Source organism: Phyllobates terribilis, unplaced genomic scaffold (assembly GCF_046119375.1).
Source record: "Phyllobates terribilis strain yellow unplaced genomic scaffold, ASM4611937v1 Scaffold_8__6_contigs__length_399053987, whole genome shotgun sequence".
NCBI lineage: Eukaryota > Metazoa > Chordata > Amphibia > Anura > Dendrobatidae > Phyllobates > Phyllobates terribilis.
The window spans coordinates 285,589,666-285,609,893 of NW_027362768.1; the positions used below are offsets into that span (position 1 = coordinate 285,589,666).

At 49.6% G+C, this 20,228-nt stretch overlaps 1 protein-coding gene across 2 annotated transcripts in view; it reads left to right on the forward strand.

The window, feature by feature from the left end:
• CACNA1I (calcium voltage-gated channel subunit alpha1 I) overlaps nt 1-20,228 on the forward strand; it is a 737,039-nt gene that overhangs the window by 637,075 nt on the left and 79,736 nt on the right. For both annotated transcript variants that reach the window (XM_073644335.1, XM_073644336.1), the window contains exon 26: nt 15,459-15,592. In XM_073644335.1, coding sequence (XP_073500436.1) covers nt 15,459-15,592 — 134 coding nt within the window. The remainder of the gene's footprint in view (nt 1-15,458; nt 15,593-20,228) is intronic.

Consider the following 20,228-nt stretch of genomic DNA (forward strand, 5'->3'; position numbering starts at 1 on the left):
GGCATGGCTTGGAAGGTAAGGAGCGCCATTTGACTTTTGGAATGGAAATTTGACTGGAATGGATAGCGGACGCCATGTTGCATTTGGAGAGCCCCTGAGGTGCCTATGTAGCACCCCGAGGGTTCGGTTGCTACAGAGGTATTGCATCTCACCCAGATGTGCGATATCTCACTTCCAGGTAAGGATGGAGTGTGGCTCAGGACCCTAACACCCACATGCACTACACCACATTTCCGGGGGACAGCTCGACGGTGCTCCCATTAGTTATGCAGGCACGAGTGAGCATGTCCCTGGCTGGAGTGGGGGGAGGGAACACCTAGAGAAGGGAACCCGGTAGTGTGTGCGTGGGGGAAGTAGATCCTGGGTGCACTCTGTACAGGAGTATAAGGGAGGCACCATCTTGGAAAGGGAGGGAGTTGAGAGAGGAGAAGACAGGGAGCAGAGCTGCTTTATGGGCTCTGCTCCACAGGCAGGCCCTGTCAGGAGGCCTGAGCCTGGAGGAGGGAAGAAGGAGGAAGAGGAGCAGACTGGGCTCCAGGAAGGACAGAGGGGACCCCAGGGGTGTGGACTGGCTGGTAGCCACCACACGCCCGCCGCTACCTGAGTAGGGGGGGTCAGGTCAAGAAGATGGGAACCGGATCCCAAATTAGTGGAGGAGAGAAACTACCCTCAACTAAGAACCGGAGGCTGCGACATTACATGTGGAGCAGCCCCTCGCCACACCCGCTAGAAAGGCACCACATAGGACATGGGAAACGCAGGCCAACGTTTGCCAACCAAGAAGGTCCGAGGCAGCTGGACATAAGCGTGGTCACTAGTGGGGTTGAAGACCAGAAACAGGGGACATAAAGGGGGTCCTGCAAAGCACTCCAGAAAGACCTGGGAGTTAACCGAGCCCCTCACCTGGTGAGCACAGCGCGACGCAGGCGGCCACCTCTGCAGCGGTGGCCTGGAGCAGTAACCAAGTAACCGTGAGTAAAGACCCTGAACTGCACCACCAAGACTCCGAGTTGTCTTTGTTGCGCCCGTGTACCACCATCACCCCCATCATCTATCCCTGCTGCCCTGAGGCCATACCCCTCCCGTTGGGGGTTATACCACCACGCTGCACATCCTTATACACCTGGCCTCAGTGGACTGTTCTGCAGCGGCGGCTTCAAAGCCGCACTCAACGGGTGGCGTAGTCGATCAAGTTAACATCTACTGCCATAGACTGCCACTTAGTTTGACACCCTGGGCACGGACCGGGTCACCGCCACAAGGACTACTACCTCTATCCAGATCCGGCTCCGGGTATCCCCTGAATATGGCCCAGGGGGCGCGTCAACTTTTGGCGTAGTCGGCAGGATTTCGTGCCCGCAACCACCGGGTACTGCGTGCCTGAAAAAGACTGTTCAAACTTACCTGTGGTGAAGATTCCCGCCATCCGGCGCCATCTTCAGCCTTCTTCCCGCCATCGGTGAAGATTCCCGCCATCCGGCGCCATTTTCAGCCTTCTTCCCGCCTTCCGTGGAGTTTTCCCGCCGTTGGACGCCATCTTGAAGACGTCGCGCGGGAAGAAGAGGGGCGTGGACTCCGAAAGCGCGCGAGAACTGAAGCCCCGCCTCACGTCCGGACGTCGCGTAAGGTCCTGGAAGGAGCCCAGCAGACGCCGACGTCACAGGAGCGCGACGGAAGGTCCTCAACCCTGACGATCTACTGCGGAGCCGCGGCCTACGGAAGAGGATCATCGCAAGGTAGGCCACGGTCCACTAGGGGGGAGGAGGATGTCGGATACGGAGGAGAGCTTCACTGCCTCAACCCCCGCCAGCGCCACCGCTGCTGCAGTCATGCCTTTCACCATGCCCTATATCCCGGGAGCGGCCTGGCTACCCCAGTACTCAGGGGAGTCACATACCCTGCATGACTTTAGAGAAAAGCTGGATAGCCTCTTCCAGGTGTACCCCCTCACAGAAGAGCAAAAAGTGAGCATCCTGGTGGCCCAATTAACTGGGGCAGCCCGAAGGGAGGTAAAGTCCTGGCCACCTGGGGGGAGGACTGTCGCAGGGATACTAACCCGGCTGAGGGACACCTTTGATACCCGCACCTCAGCCGAGATCAAGCTTAGATTCTACGGGTGCAAGCAGCGAGCATACGAGAGTATAAGGGACTATGCCCTGAACCTACAAGAGGCCCTGAGAGCCATTAAGCAGACCGACCCTGACGGCGTGGGAGACGAGGACAGGCTGTTGACTGAACAATTTATAGAGGGTTTATATTGCAATGCCCACCGAACCCAGTTGCGGGCAATGGCCTTACAGGACCCTCATCTGGGATTTGCACAGTTCAAGGACAGAGCCATCCGGGTGCTAAGAGAACCGGCACCAGGTGGCGTTGTGACCCACAGACGCCCCACTACCACTTACCACCAGGAGGCGGCACCCTTGTCGGCAGGGCCTGTGGGAGCTGATTCGCAGGCTTTGAACAATGACCCGGCTCCAGACCTGCACCATCATGTCCAAGAGCTAGCTAAAAGTGTTGCTGCGCTAACCCGAACTGTGCAGTCTTTACAGGTTTCCACTCCAGGGAAGATCCAGCTGGCATCCGGACCGGAGGACATCCCGTGGCGTCGACCAAGGAGGACCCCACCGGCCAGAGGGAGACCCAGCGACCGATACAACGAGGACGGACGACCCATCTGCCGCCGCTGCAATCAACCCGGACATATGGCAAGGTACTGTCCTTTAAACTGGCACAACCTGGGGTAGAGGGCCAACCCCCAGGAAAAAGATCACCAGGCCCATCGAACTGGCGCGACAAATATGTGGGAGGACGTCCAGTCTTACCCGTGGTACTGGATGGCATTCCTATGAGTGCCCTACTGGACACCGGTTAACAGGTCACCACCATCCCGTACGTGCTTTTCAAGCAGTACTGGAATGACTCGGATATCACCCGCTACCCTGACGACGACTTGAGTATCATCGCCAGCAATGGTCAGCCCGTGCCACAGATTGGATTTAAAGAGGTGACCATTAAAATCGGTAGAGTCGAACTGGCAGCACAGGGACTGATCATTGTAGACATTGACAAACACGAGAGTCACCCAAAGATAACTCTAGGAACTAATGTAATTGAAAATTGTCTTGCAGAGGTGATTTTCCTTTTACAGCAGGTTGCCAAGAACGCCAGCTCCGGCGAGCAGCGAGTGCTCCAAAAAGAGATCCGGGCACTGATGCGACGGCAACAGGTGGAACTCTCCGGCGGTGAGATTGGTAGCGTGAGAATGTGTGACCCTTTCCCTATTGCCATGCCCCCAAAAAGTGAAATGATGATTTGGTGCCGGGCAGCTATTGGTCTGAGAGGTAGAGATTACCAGGCAATGGTAGAACCAGTTTACTCGGACAGTAGGTCCACCATCTTGACAGCACGGGGGGTGGTTAATGTACGCCATGGGAGGGTGCCCGTTCGCATAATAAATATCGGGAAGAGGGAAGTGTACCTGCCCCGGTATGCCACGCTAGCCAAATTATATACCATTAACCAAAATGCTATACAATCTGTGGAACCCTTGCCTCCATCTCACCCGGAGGAAGGTAACGGCTCTAAGAAAACAATGGAGGACTGGTGTCAGCAACTACATTTGGGTACTGACTCCACTCCCTCACACCAGAAACAGGGAGTCTATCGGGTGGTTCAAGAGTACGAGAGAGTGTTTAGTAAACACCCGTTAGACTTCGGGCGAGTCAAGGGGGTAGAACACCACATCCCCACGGGAGACCATCCTCCCATAAAAGAGAGGTATCGACCCGTACCCCCTGCACACTACCAACACGCCAAGGGGATGCTTAGAGACATGAAGGAGGCTGGGGTGATCAGGGATAGCTGTAGCCCCTGGGCAGCTCCACTAGTCTTAGTCAAAAAGAAAGACAACACCATGAGGATGTGTGTAGATTACCGGAAAATCAACAGTATCACACACAAGGATGCGTACCCCTTACCAAGGATAGAGGAGTCTTTGGCTGCTTTAAGATCTGCTAACTTCTTCTCTACCTTGGATCTCACTAGTGGGTACTGGCAGGTTCCTGTAGCAGAGGCGGACCGGGAGAAGACCGCATTCACCACCCCGATGGGACTTAGCGAGTTTACCTGTATGCCGTTCGGACTCTGCAACGCACCAGGAACCTTCCAACGATTAATGGAGTGCTGTCTGGGCCACAGAAACTTCGAGACGGGCCTGTTGTACCTGGACGATGTCATCGTATATTCTAAGACTTATGAGGACCACCTGAAACACCTGGCGGAAGTGTTCGAAGCTCTGGCAAGCTACGGCCTAAAGGTGAAACCCTCCAAGTGTCACCTCCTGAAACCAAAGGTGCAGTACCTGGGACACGTGGTGAGCGCTGACGGAGTGGCTCCCGACCCTGATAAGATCACCGCAATTAAGGAATGGCCAAGTCCCTCCAGTGTAAAGGAAGTGCGGCAGTTCCTCGGGTTGGTAGGCTACTACGGCAGGTTCATCCCCGGCTTCACCAAAAAGGCAGCTCCTATGCAGGACCTCCTGATAGGCCAGTCCCGGAAGGCCAAGAACCAGAAGCCGCCCTTCAGATGGGAGAAGTTGGAAGAAGAGTCCTTCCGCCAGCTGAAGATGGCCCTCACGGGGGATGAAATCCTGGCGTACCCGGATTACAGCCAGCCCTTTATCCTCTACACCGACGCAAGTAACATCGGGCTAGGAGCCGTGTTGTCCCAGATCCAGCAGGGGAAGGAGCGAGTAATCGCTTACGCCAGCCGAAAACTGCGACCCACCGAAAGAAACCCTGAGAATTACAGCTCATTTAAGCTAGAGTTCCTGGCAGTGGTGTGGGCAGTCACCGAACGCTTTAAGCACTACCTCGCTTCTTCCCGGTTCGTCGTGTACACGGATAACAACCCGTTGACACACCTGGACACGGCAAGACTCGGTGCCCTAGAGCAGAGATGGATGGCCTGCCTGTCCAACTACGAGTTCACCATCAAATACCGGGCAGGACGCTCCAATACCAACGCGGACGCCCTGTCCAGGATGCCAAACCTACCGGACGTAGGAGAAGATCCAGAGGGACTGGAAGAAGTCGAACTCCCCGCGTTTCACCGTCATGGGACTATCCAGTATTCCCATCGGGTAAGGAGTAAGCAAGGCGCTACGCTTAACCCCTTACCTCACTACAACTGGGCGGAAACGCAAGACAGTGACCCTGCCGTCCGGCTGGTGAAGGAGATGCTGACTCGGCCAGAGGCTCGCCTTGACCCAGACGCTCCGGAGGAAGCCAAGCAACTGTGGGCAGAAAAGAGTAGACTGTTCCTTTACAAGGGGAAGTTGTGCCGCAGGATGGTTAACTCCCGGACGCATGAACTAATCTGGCAAGTAGTGGTGCCACGACGAGACGCAGCCATGGTGATGGAGGCATACCACGATGGAGCTGGGCATTTCGGATGGAAGAAGCTGGAGTTCCTGCTGCGCGGGCGGTTCCATTGGGTAGGCATGAGGGGAACCATCGAGAGGTGGTGCAGAGACTGTGGCCCGTGCAACCTGAGGAGGAAGGACCGTGCCAGCCAGAAGACTCCCCTGCAGTCCATCGTCACCCGGCAGCCGTTGGAACTGGTAGCCTTGGATCATGTAAAACTGACCCCAAGCAGAAGTGGCTACGTCTACGCGTTAACCATCGTGGATCATTACTCCCGGTTCTTGGTTGTCGTCCCCGTCAAGGACTTAACGGCTCAAACAGCAGCTAGAGCCTTCCAGCAGCACTTCTGCCGTCCACACGGGTACCCGGACCAAGTGCTGACGGACCGGGTCACCGCCACGAGACTACAACCCTCAACAGATCCGGCTCCGGGTAAGCTCCCGCGTGCACAACGCAGCGCGACACAGGCCCAGGGGCGCGTCACTTAAACAGAGGAAACCCACAACAAGTGACCGAATTTTACAATCTACTCCTCTGTATAAATTAATCTAGTGGTGGGAAAATAAGTAGATAGGTAAATGGTCACTAAACCCATAGATGAATTCCCACAGAGGTGTCATTTCTATAATGGGGTCACTTCAGGGGGGATTATGCTGTTCTGGCACTTTTCAGAGTACCAGAGCTAAAGAATCCCCCCTGAAGTGACCCCATTTTGGAAATGAAACCCCTCTGGGAATTCATCTATGGGTTTAGTGACCATTTTAACTCAATGGATGTTTTCCAGAAACAAGCACGCAATGGAAGGTTTAGATTCTGGAGAACCCCCCCTGGAAATTAAGTGAGCTCTACTCGAATGTGTCATTCACTAAATGAACCAAATGTTTGAATGACAAATTGGGATACATTTTTACAGTTTAAAAACGTGGTTCTGTGTGGAAGATTTTAAAGCAGTCAGTGACGCATAAGGCTGGCAATGATGGGCATTGTGGGCAATAGTAGCGGGTATCACGCCTCATTCCTCTCTTAGTACATACACGACATCTTTTCTGGGGGTTCCTTCTTGTTTCTGTTGCTGGAATAAGTGCAATAAAATGTCGCTCAGTGAGTCTTTTCACATCCTCAGATTCTAATGGATGAGCGGGGCTAACACTTTGAAAGACAAGATTTTCAATTACCTTTTCTTGATAATCAAGAAAAGGATCTGAATTTCCTGCTTTTTTGTACAACACAAAAGAATTGTATGTGGCCACCTGAAACAAATAAATAACCAACTTTTTATACCAGGTATAGGACTTTCTTGATACCTGGTATGGCTGTAGAACCTGGTCTGCAAGGTCCACACCCCCCATGTGTTTGTTGTAGTCAATGACTGACACAGGTTTTTGCTTCGGAGTGGTGGATCCTAGTTCTACAGTGGCCCTTGTGGCATCTGTGTGGATCGAGCTGAGGACAAAAATATCCCTCTTATCCCTATATTTCAGGGCAAGCAGCTCTCCGTTGCGTACAGCCCCTGACTGCCCCTTTTGAAACTTTTGGTTGACCAATGGTTGTGGAAACCCCTGACGGTTTTTACGGATGGTCCCACAAGCCCCGATGTTGTGTTCAACCAGACTTTTAAATAGGGGTATGCTGGTGTAATAATTGTCCACATATAGATTGTAGCCTTTTTGAAAAAATGGACTTATCAGCTCCCAAACAATTTTTCCAGATGTCCCCAGATAAGTAGGGCATCCTGGTGGGTTTAGTTGGCTATCTTTCCCCTCATATATGCGAAAAGCGGATGTGTATCCGGTTGAACTTTCGCACATTTTATAGAGCTTTATTCCAAACCTTGCCCTTTTAGATGGGATAAATTGCTTGAGGTGCAGTCTTCCTTTGAATTTTACAAGGGACTCGTCTATAGAAATATTTTGTGTTGGGGTGTAGAGGCTTAAGAATTTTTCTGACAAATTTTAAGTGATGGGTCTAATTTTATATAACCTGTCATGTTCTGGGGCATTTCTGGGCAGGCATTGACTATTGTCGTTAAAATGCCAAAACCGCATGAGCATTTCATAACGGGTCCTAGGCAGAATGACTGAAAACATAGGGGTGGCTTGAACAGGGTGGTTGGACCAGTAGAATCGAATGCTCGGTTTTTTAACAAGCCCCATGGCAAATGTAAGTCCTAAAATTTTTTTTATTTCCGGGACATTAGTTGGTGTCCATAAATTTGCCCTAGCATAGTAAGATCGGGGATTCTGGCTTATGAATTGGGACGCGTATAAATTTGTTTGCATGACAATATGCTCTAGCAAGCTGTCTGTAAAAAACAAATTAAAAAAATGAATTGGTCCAAAATCTTCCACCTCCACATTTATACCAGGAATGGCGTTGAAATCAGGGCTGAATGGAGCAGCCGAATCTGAAGCCTCCCATCTGGGAAATGCTAGATCATGTGGCAACGCCCCTTGTACACTGGCGTGCGCCAATTCACTAATAGCAGGGACAGCGCTTGTACTGGGCAGTGTTCCCTGATTTGGAGATGTTTCTCCAGTAGCGCTATTTGCCCCTATTGCTGTACTGGTCCTTGGGCTTGAGGATGGAACAGAATCACTGCTTATTTCTGGGCTCTCAGTGTCGCCGCTACTAAAGCCCTCAAAATCCATATCTCCATCTGAGATTGCGCTGTCATCAGTGTCAGAACACAGCAGGGCATACACCTCCTCTGCGGTATAAGTCTGACGGGCCATTTTATTTTTATATTTTTTGACTGGACTGAACGGACCGGACTGAAAGGACGGGACCGGACTGGACTGACCGGACTGATCTGACAGGACTGACTGACTGATGTGACAGGACTGACTGATCTGACAGGACTGACTTACTGACTGATCTGACAGGACTGACTGACTGACAGATCTGACTGACTGACAGATCTGACAGGACTGACTGACTGACAGATCTGACTGACTGACAGATCTGACAGGACTGACTGACTGACAGATCTGACAGGACTGACTGACTGACAGATCTGACAGGACTGACTGACAGATCTGACAGGACTGACTGACTGACAGATCTGACAGGACTGACAGATCTGACTGGACTGATCTGACAGGACTGACTGACTGACAGATCTGACTGGACTGATCTGACAGGACTGACTGATCTGACAGACTCACTAACCCTAACTCTTACTTTCTTTTTTATTTTTATTTTTTTTTACTTTCACAGTGGCAAGGCTGACAGCTCTTGTCACACTGTTTCTCCTCTGCTCTCTCACTGAGATTGGAGGAGAAACTGCATTTATCAGGCAGATCGCCCGGGAAAGTTTGTTGCTAAAACAAACTTCCCTGGTGATCTCTCTGATTGGCTGGTGTGACGCTGACATCATCGAGACCTGAGCCAATCAGGTCTCGATGATGTCAGAGGTCACAGCACCGGGATCCCCGCCGCTGACAGGTATGTGGGGGGTCCCGATCGCCGACCACCGGCTGTCCCTATCTTTTAAATGCCGCGATCGCTATGGATCGCGGCATCTAGAAGATAGGAACAGGTTAACATCATGGGGACCTGATCCAATCAGGTCCCCATGATGCCACATGTCAGAGCTATCGCTCTGAACCGGTACCGCAGCGCTAGCAGGACCCTGGGGGTCCTGAGCGCTGCGGGACCACCCACCGTTTTTAAACGTCGGCGCTGCACAGAGCCCAGGCAGCGCCGACGTTTATGTACAGTGGGCGGTCCTGAACCGGTTAAAATCAACCTACTGTATAAAAGAAAAAAGGAAGAAATGATGCCTCATGTGTCGTATCCTCAGAAAGGGTATGAAGACACGAGAGGGAATCATGCTCACCAGGATAAGTTGTGCCATCAGGCAGAGCTTTCATGGAAACAAATGATCATCAGTCGAACTGCTGCCCTCAACCCTCCTTGACACGGTTGGCAGTCTAGCCCAGTAGAGAATAATTTGAGAAAAAAAAGAAAAAATGTGGTCTTGCTGCAGGCATTTGTGCACAGCAGCGTATTTTTATACCTTGTCTTATGTTAGTGACGCGCCCCCTTGGCCGTGGGGTACTCGGTGCCGGGCCGGTCGTTGCTAGGGGAGATGTCACAGTGGCGGTGACCCGGTCCGTGACCCAGGGCGGTCAATCAAAAGGGGTTTATCACAGGGGAATTAAAGTTCTTATATACAGTTCGTGACGCCACCTGTGGTATGCGGCTATATGGAGCCGCCGCTGCGGAGCAGGTCCTCTGGAGCTGGTGTAAATGCAGCAGAGTTGGTTCAGCTCTCCACTGGTAGAGCTTAGCTCCAGGGCAGTGTAGATGTTGCTGTTATGGAAGTAGCACTCGTGGTGCAGTGTAGTGCAGGGGGGTGATGGCGCAGCAGTAATAATTGACAGAGACGGTGGGGTGCAGTCTTCCGGATTTACTCACAGTTCTCACTTTGCTCCTGGTTACAACTGCAGATCATAACTTTCCACGTCGTGCTGCGTTCACCGGGCAGGGGCTCAGCCAACCCTCATGTACCTCTGGAGTACATAACAGGACCCCCTTCTGTGTTTTCCTTCTGGCCGTCTCCCTACACCTCACACCTAGTGTCCTAATCCAGTGACCGTGGACCTTGCCGGGCGACGTCTTCTCTGTCCCCTGGATCCTCTATGGCCACCTTCTTGGTGAGACAGATGTGGCTTGTGGCTGAGGTACCTGAAATACTGCAGCCTCCGGTTTCCTAGTTGAGGCTTAAAGAATTCCGCTAGTTTAGGGACTGGTCCTCTCTGTGTGACCTGACCCCTCCACCTCCTGGCAGATTCGGGCGTACTACCCGTACCTCTGGGGTCCCTTCCACGTTCCTGGGGCCTTTCTCCTGCTCCTCTCTCTCTTCAGTCTTGGGCCTCTCTGGCCAGACCCTCCTCCTGAGCAGAGCTCCTACAGAGGTCCTGCTCCTCTTACTGTCCTCCCCTGACTGAACTCAACTCCCAAGATGGCTTCCCTCTTTATACTATTCCTAACAAGTGCTCCCCTGATTTACTTCCTCCACCTACACCCATTACATGGTTCCCCCTACTTTGGTTCCCCCCACTCCAGCCAGGGACAGGGCTCAGCAGGGAAGAGACGCATCTTGCCCCTCCTGCTGGTCTGGAGTAGTGTAGTGTTGGATGCAGGTGTTTGGGTCCCGGGCCGTACTCCTTCCTTACCTGAGAGTGAGATACCACACCTCTGGGTTAGATGCAGTACCTCTGTGGTGACTGAACCCTCAGGGGCGCCACATTATCGTTATTTTTTATTTTTTGATTTATTTTTATAGTGATTGTGTGTTATACAATACACTCTTGATTAGAAATAAATATACATCTCCTGGTGCCATCATAGTATTTGGAACAGCTCCTGCAGCAAGACCCTATTTTTTCTTTTTTTTTTACTGCAATTATAATGGAGTTTGTCAAAGTTTCTGTCATGGCGCTGCATGATGCGTTCATGTTGTCATTAAATGTTATGGAATTGCAGAGGCTCAGGATGAAATACGTAGCCTTATAATTGTGGAAAGCAGAAATTACAGACGTTTCAGAGTAGAACCAGTTGTCAGTTTACTGCTAAGTATGGCTGTCAATTCTTGAAGATGAAAACTTTTACCTAAGTGTAGGATGCATATGGGAGACGCGCAACATAAACCAGTGGATGCAAAAGTGACAAAAAGCGCTGGGCAGAAAAACTCACCTATTAACAACCATTAATTTTAGTCTGTAATTGAGCTGCACTTAGGAAGGCAGGAAGGCAATAATGGCAGTACAGAGCCCTTAAATGTCTTAGAAGGTAAAACAAATGAAAAGTGTGACAGGAGTAATATAAACCCACCATACTCTATATTCTACCGCCATTACAGACATCACTTCGTGTATGTGCTTGCATAAAAAGGACACACACACTTCCATGGAATCTACCATCAGAAAATAACCTAAGGTTTAACCCTTTCGCAACCCTGGGATTTTCCGTTTTTGAATTTTCGTTTTTTGCTCCCCTTGTTCCCAGAGCCATAGCGTTTTTATTTTTTGGTTAATATGGCCGTGTGAGGGCTTATTTTTTGCGGGACAAGTTGTACTTTTCAACGCCATTACTAGTTTTAGCATGTCATGTATGGGAAAATGGGGAAAAAATTCCAAGTGCAGTGAAATTGCAAAAAAAGTGCAATACCACAGATGTTTTTCTTTTATTTTTTTTACGACGTTCATTGAATGCTAAAAATGACCTGCCATTATTATTCTCCAGGTAATTACGAGTTCAAAGACTCCAAACATGTATAGGTTCTTTTTTATTTAAGTAGTGAAAAAAAATTCCAAAGTTTGCTAAAATAAAAAAAAAAAAGCGCTATTTTCCAAGACCTGTAGCGTCTCCATTTTTCAGGATCTGGGGCCAGGTGAGGGCTTATTTTTTGCATGCCGAGCTGAAGGTTTTATTAATACCATTTTGGGGTAGATATGATGTTTTGATCGCCCGTTATTGCATTTTATTGCAATGTTGCGGCGACCAAAAAACGTAATTCTGGTGTTTAGAATTTTTTTCGTTACGCCGTTTACCGATCGGATTAATTCTTTTTTTATATTGAGAGATCGGGCGATTCTGAAGGCAGCGATACCAAATATGTGTGTGTGGGGTTTTTTTTTATTATTTTATTTTGAATGGGGCGAAAGGGGGGTGATTTAAACTTTTATATTTTTTTAATTTTTTTTATATTTTTAAAAACATTTTTTTTTTTCACTTTTTGCTTGCTTCTATAGTCTCCATAGGAGACTAGAAGCAGCACTTGTCTGATCACCTCTGCTACATAGAGATGATCAGCAGATCACCTCTATGCAGCAGAAATGGTCCTGTGCTATGAGCGCCGACCACTAGGGGGCGTTCATAGCGATCAGCTCATGACAACCACTGGAGTCTGCTGCAGACCTAGGGTTCTTATGCCCATGCGATCATGTGACGGGGTCACCGATGGGCGGGGTAAGTGACTCGCTTCCGATGCGGCGATGTTAAATGCCGCTGTCAGAGATTGACAGTGGCATTTAACATGTTAACAGCCGCAGGTGGATCGCGATTCCACCCGCGGCTGTTGCGGGCACATGTCAGCTGTAAGAATCAGCTGACATGTGCCCGGTTCAGCGCCGGAGCCCACACTGAACCGGGGGTTACAGCCTTGTGAAATACGGCACAGGCTGTAAAGGGGTTAAATAAGTCTTTTGTGTTGTATATATTTTAGCAATTATTTTTTTTATCATAGTAAGATTTTTATTAAAAAACAAAATCAGTAATTATGCAATTTTTCACAGTGCTTTTTTAGACGCATACTTCCTGTCCTTTTAGGAAGAGTTTTCAGCAAGCTCATTATCATCACAGGCACAGTTAAAAATTACAGTTAACACCTCTATACACAGCTGATAGCACAGGATTCACCAATCACAATAGGCCATGACACTGCTAACCCTGCTTCCCCTCCCTTCACAATGACCTTTGCATAGGTTCATTAGATGCTTCAATATCAAACATAATAGGGTCAGAGTCTGTTCATTGTAGCTATGTACACGTGTTGTTTCCTGAAACAATAGAAAGTTAGAGCTTAGAATATCCCCAGTGGTCAGTGTGAAAATTGCAAGATTTTTAATTTGTATTTTAATACTAATTTTGATATGGGGAAAAAAAGCATTGCAAACAATGAAAAAAATGAATTTAATGGGGTTGTCCCACAAACAAAGTGCATTTTAATCAATAGATATTTGAATAATAATAAGTTCCACAATTGGACATGTTAAAAAAAATGTTTCTGTAAATGTGTCACTGCTGTGTACTGTGCAATGGCTGTATCTCACCACGCAGGAACATGGTCTGATCATGCCACATCTCCTGGGCAGGTGAGGAAGCAAAAGAGTATACAGACAGGACAGCATGAGATCGCAGCTGCTGCTTGCTGTGAGGTAAAACATTTCTCTGCCTGTTTGAAAACATATTTTACCTCACAGAAAGAATCAGCTGCGATCCTGTCCTGTAATGTCTGTATACTTTCTTTTGTTTCCACCCCTGGCCAGGAATTGTGACAATGTTTCTGGTCAAGGGAGGAAAAAAAGAGTAAATAGACATTACAGCACGGAACTGCAGCTGATTCTGTGAGGTAAAATATTTTTTCAAACAGGCAGGGAAATATTTTACCTCACAGAAAGCAGCAGCTGTGATCCCATGCTGTAATGTCTGTATACTCTTTTCCCTCCTCCCCTGACCAGGAGATGTGGTATCATCAAACCATGATCCTGTACGGTCAGACACAGCCATTACACAGTACACAGCAGGGGCACATTTATAAGATTATCTCAGCACAGGAACATTTTATTTAATCACATCCAGTTGTGGAAATGAGGGAAAAAATACATTAAAAGATTAAATTCAGTGGACATAGCTTAAAAATGCATTTATCCTGAGTGGGCCTTCAAGACAAAACTGTTTCCTTTCCGTGGTTCGTAAGACAAAACTATCTTTGTTGCCGATAATGGTTCACTCAGAGCTCAGATTTTTTTTTTTACCAGCACTATGTAAGAGATGAATGAGGCCAATCGTATCGTTCCCAGACAGTCACGTTTGCAGAGGGGAGTAATGTTGTGCGTAAATCCAATATGACATATTTGATCCAACAAAGCATTGTAAGGGTAAATTCACACGACAGATATCTCCACATCCGAGAAAAACGGTCAGATAATTCTGAGCGGAGTTTGATCAGAGTGTCATCAGTTTTTCTCAGACGTCCAGAGGAAAAAAAAATAGGTTCTCCTTCGTCTCCATTCTGTCACTCCGTGAAAATCGGACCTTGCTCGGATATTATATGCGTGTGGCCTGATTTTTTTTTCACGGACCCAAAGACTCGCATTGCCAATTTTGATCCGACACTCTGATCAAAATCGCACATGTTTCAGATTTTTTTTGTGGTCCGAGGAAGAATCAGACATGTGCACAGCCCCATAGAATATAATATTGCTATCCATGAAAACCATGGACAGCACCCAGGCGACAAAATCGGTCATGTGCACGAGCCCTAATAGTGGAGGCATATACACACAGGATCACTCACACACTCACAGAAACTTAGGACAAATTAGTCAATTTCTATACCTTCTCATTTCAGCAAAAGGCAGTATATAGTACATGGTTTGGTGGAGATGTGGTCTAACAAAGGATCCATGATGCAAAAAAAAAAAAAAGACAAACATGTGTTCAGACACTGTTCATTGTTGCAGACATCCAGGAGAGGTTTATGAGAAGCCTGAGGAAATCAATACAAAAATCATTCCAGCAGAACAACTTGTCGACAAAAACTTAAAGCGGGACTGGCAACAGATTTTACAATAAGATCTACAAAAATAAAATAGATATTTTAGACCTGATGACCTGGTGTATTTACTTTGAGAATCCATTTCAGAATGGCCGTGAAAATCTTCAAATTAAAATTTGTATAGCTGGACTCATAGAATGTTCATTTTAATAATAGGCAGGCATAGATTTCACAAAGGAGTATACTGACATTCTGACATGGATTTTCAAAGTAAGTGCACTGGGTTCACCTAGTCCGGAAGATCTATTAAATGATGTAGGTAGCTTGAATTCTGAAATCTGCTTTAAAATGAACTATGGCAAGATTCTTTAACGTTAGTTTTTATCTAATTCTCTTCTTCTAGATGGTTCTACACAATCTACTAACTACAGTGCTCTTAGTAATTTGGAGTAACTCCTTCAGAGCTTATGCCTACGGTTGTACCTCTATTCTGTTTTCATAGAGCTCCTGTTGAAGCCCAGGGGCCCTTTATTGTACCTTTATATGCTTTGGATTACATGCAGAAGTTTTCTTATTTTGGATATGGATCCATTATACTTCATTTGTACTGGATAATCCTGCCCTAAAAGCATTTATCTCTATATGTCTGGAATCTAATAAGACCTGGATAGCATTACATGGAAACTATGATTCTATGAAAGAAAATGTATGGCTGTTTCATGGATGTATTTTTTTATCCTTTGCAGGTGGAACCAGTTGGATCTGGCCATCGTGCTCCTATCTGTAATGGGAATCACTTTGGAAGAGATTGAAATTAATGCTGCTTTGCCTATCAATCCCACTATTATCCGCATAATGAGAGTATTACGCATCACTAGAGGTAATAAAATAAAAAAATAAGACAAAATGATAAATAAATACTTAAAATAATATTTACATTATAAAATAACTAAATAATAGTATGGCAATGATGATATAATGTAACACTCTTTAAGCCACCTCTGTGTTCGGTAGTTCTCACCTCGGTATGGCGCAGTGCCTCCACCCGAATCTTGCTGGGAGCTCTTGTGGAATGTAGGAGGGTCTTACTCTACTGCCAGGGTTCGACTCGGGAAACATCTGTCCACACTCTGTAAACACTCACAAGAGATGAGATTGAAACATTCAACAGATTTATTTATAGCAGGGTTAATGGTGAAAAATGCAGGGGGAATAACAAGGAACAGCAAAACAAATGTTACCACATAAATGCAGAAGACATGTTATTCTCGTCAAGGTACAGAATGTGCTTTGCAGTGGGCCTGGATGTTAAGTATGACACTTTCCCTTTAAGTGACACCAGACGCACTCCGAACTAATCATACTTAACCCACAAATGGCTGCAGCAATGCAAATAACACAGTCCAATATAGGGGCACGGTTGACATGGATGTTGGCGCGCCTACAGGAACCATTGGTGCACTTAATAACCCAATGAGAAAAATATCCCCTTTATTGATGGTCCCATTATAAACTCCTGGCATGTGGAACCACAAGTCCAATCAATACTCCCTTAACAGGTTGTTCAATTATAACTTCCTTAAAAGTGGAACCAGAAGTCCTAGCAGTAGCTGCTCACTCATTGATGTGGCAGGTCTGGGGTCACACAGGGATACAGCAGGGCTGCAGGGTCCAGGTGCTTTGGGACACCAGGAATGAATGGCAGGATTCTCCTCTGAGTTAAGCCAGACGGCGGTGGGCAACTCTTGGTAATCTGGCTGGTCTGTAGTTGTGGTACAGCTGTGGGGGTTACTGTTCAATCACACTAGGCTGTAGAGCTGTTAGCGCTCACCCTGTGCTCCTGTCCTGGGTCCTCACTGTTTTTTCAGCAATGGATGTGTAGCACCCCGAGGGCTCGGCTGCTACAGGGGTATTGCACCTCGAACCAGAGGTGTGGTATTCCACTCCCGGGTAAGGATGGAGTGTGGGACAGAGCTCAGATAGCTGCATGCACTACACTCACCCCATTTCCGGGGGACGGAACAACGGTACTCCCACCAGATAGTTGTGCAGGTACGACAGCGTCTGTCCCTGGCTGGAGTGGGGGGGGGGGGGACATCCCAGTAGTGTAGGAGCAGATAGGGGAGGGACTCTGGGCATAGGTAGGAGCCCATTGGGTGCTAGTCACCTGGGCTCGGGTGTCAGAGGGAGTATATAAGGTGGGCACCATCTTTAGACAGGGTCTGTTCAGCCTGGAGGAGTGGAGAGAGGAGCTCAGCCAGAGAGGGCTGACAGGGAGCTGTGGCTCCGTCTGGGCCCAGCTCCAGAGCTAGGCCTGAAGCAGAGAGAGGAGAGAAGGAAGAGGAGAAACACAAGGAAAGGCCCAGAGACGCAAGCAGAAGGAACCCTGAGATCCCACGAGTGAACTAAAACGGGTGAAGGGTTGGCAGAGAAGGGTACCGGATCCCAAACTGGTGGAGGTCAATCATCCTTAGCCAGGAACCGGAGGTCGTGGTCAAGCTTTGGCACGACCCCTCGCCACATCCACCAGGAAGGCACGTCACATAGGGTCAGGAAAGCCGGAGAGAGGTTTTGCCCCATAAGGCCCGAGGAAGCCGGACATAGGTGGGTCCCTGGTGAGGACGGCCAGTAGGAAGGAAGAGAGGGGAGCTCTGGACCACGCTCTGGAATCGCCTGGGAGTTGGCCGAGTCCCTGACCTGGTGGACGCAGCACGGCTCGGGTGGTCCTACTGTGCACAAGGATCTGATAAAGAACTGTGAGTAAAGCTTTTGAAACTGCACTTTCTGCCTCTGTGTTCCGGCCGTCACACCTGCACCCTCAGCACTGGGACACCCGCACCATCACTCCCATCATCATCTCTAACAGATCTGCCCTGAGGCCATACTCCTCCCGTGGGGAGTCATCTCATTCTCAGCTGCACAAACAACACCAGCCTCAGCGGGCTGCCGTGCAGCGGCGGTCCCGTGACCGCAATCCACGGGTGGCGTAGTCGAACATTCTAACATCTACTGCTAAAGACTGCCGCTCAGTTTGACTCCCTGGGCACGGACCGGGTCACCGCCACGAGACTACTACCCCCATCTGATCCGGCTCCGGGTAAGCCCCCGTGCGCGCGATGCCGCACGACACAGCAGGCCCAGGGGCGCGTCAACTTTGGCGTAGTCGGCAGGATCTTTACCAACCCGCCACAAGCGGGTATTGCGTGCCTGAAGAAAACTGCACATGTGCCTTAAAAAGAAGTCTCCCGCCATTTCCAGAAGTTTCCCGCCGTCCGGAGTCGTTTCCCGCCATCCGGAGCCGATTCCCGCCATCAGACGCCATCTTGGACCGTTTCCCGCCATCGGACGCCATCTTGGGTCGTTTCCCGCTGTCTTCCCGCCATCCGCAGTAGTTTTCCCGCCATCGGGCGCCATCTTCGGGACGCCGCGCGGGAAGAAGAGGGGCGTGGACACCGAAAGCGCGCGAGATCTGAAGCTCCGCCTCACGCACCGACGCTGCGTAAGGTCCTGGAAGGGAGAGGGAGCGACGCTGACGTCACAGGAGCGCGACGCAAGGTCCTTAACCCCGACGATCGACTGCGGAGCCGCGGCCTACAGAAGAGGATCTCCGTAAGGTAGGCCACGGTCCACCAGGGGGGAGGAGGACACCAGGAACGGACAGCAAGATGGCGGACCGGCAGCAGACTAAGCTGCCCAGCATCGGCAGTACCCCAGCCGTCGCGGGCCCCGACCAGCGCCAGGAGAAGACGCGTGATGCAGGAGCGGTCGCGGGAGCAGGTAAGAGGAGTCTCCCTGTCCCGGACGCTGCCAGCGTCAGCCTGCTTCCGGGCCCCCTGGTGGAGCCGCCACTCCCGGGCGCTGCAGACACCGACCTGCTCCAGACCCCGCAACAAGCCCTGCAGCCGAGCCCTCCAGCCCTGGGCACCGCCACCACCAGCCCGCGCCCAGGCCCAAATTCGCACTCTCTGACCCCGGGCGTCATCAACGGCGACCCTCTCCAGGCCCGGTCGCAAGGCCTGAACTCCCCGGGTGCCAAAGGACTGTACGCCCTCCATGTACACCGTCTGACTGAGGAGGAGCTGCGGTATCGCCCAGACACATGCCACCCTGAGGATCCGGACGGGTCTGAAGAGTACAAGGAGGAAGCATCAGGAGGACACCGTTACCAGTGAACGGTAAAGTGGAACTGTAAATAGTTACCCATCAGGGTAAAAGAACTGGTACAAGAACTGTTGTAAAATTGTCGACCCTGTGAACTGTTACCTGTGTGCCCCTAATCCCTAACCAGGCTGAGGACTGTGAGCAGCCATTCCCCTATTCCCACTGGCCGAGGACTGAGAGCGGCCATACCCTTGTACATAGTTGCGCTTCTTAAAGCGCCCCCTACTGGTTTTATACAAGAACCGCAACGTCTACCTCAAGGCGGATTAAAATGGACTGTTGCACCTTTACCTGGTCGCAAGTTGCACAGCGGCCAGAACTCAAGAAAATGTTCTGAAAGTATTTTACTTGAAACTGCCTTAATGTGAAAAGTTTATGTGCTGCTAAAATAGTAATGCCAAAAAGTTTTATATGGTGTTTTGCAAAAAGAGTTCCGGTGGCATTAGTAGAATGTTTTTGTAAAAATGTTTTATACCAGTAACGTTAAAGAGAGAAGAGTACCTCCCATAAAGGGATGAGTGAAAAGTTAATGTCTTATATATGAGTGCACTTTAAAAAAATTTTGTATGTTTATTATGTTTTGCTCTTTTCCAGCCCGAGGACGTGCTGTGGTTTACCAGGGGGGAATGTAGCACCCCGAGGGCTCGGCTGCTACAGGGGTATTGCACCTCGAACCAGAGGTGTGGTATTCCACTCCCGGGTAAGGATGGAGTGTGGGACAGAGCTCAGATAGCTGCATGCACTACACTCACCCCATTTCCGGGGGACAGAACAACGGTACTCCCACCAGATAGTTGTGCAGGTACGACAGCGTCTGTCCCTGGCTGGAGTGGGGGGGGGGAGGAACATCCCAGTAGTGTAGGAGCAGATAGGGGAGGGACTCTGGGCATAGGTAGGAGCCCATTGGGTGCTAGTCACCTGGGCTCGGGTGTCAGAGGGAGTATATAAGGTGGGCACCATCTTTAGACAGGGTCTGTTCAGCCTGGAGGAGTGGAGAGAGGAGCTCAGCCAGAGAGGGCTGACAGGGAGCTGTGGCTCCGTCTGGGCCCAGCTCCAGAGCTAGGCCTGAAGCAGAGAGAGGAGAGAAGGAAGAGGAGAAACACAAGGAAAGGCCCAGAGACGCAAGCAGAAGGAACCCTAAGATCCCACGAGTGAACTAAAACGGGTGAAGGGTTGGCAGAGAAGGGTACCGGATCCCAAACTGGTGGAGGTCAATCATCCTTAGCCAGGAACCGGAGGTCGTGGTCAAGCTTTGGCACGACCCCTCGCCACATCCACCAGGAAGGCACGTCACATAGGGTCAGGAAAGCCGGAGAGAGGTTTTGCCCCATAAGGCCCGAGGAAGCCGGACATAG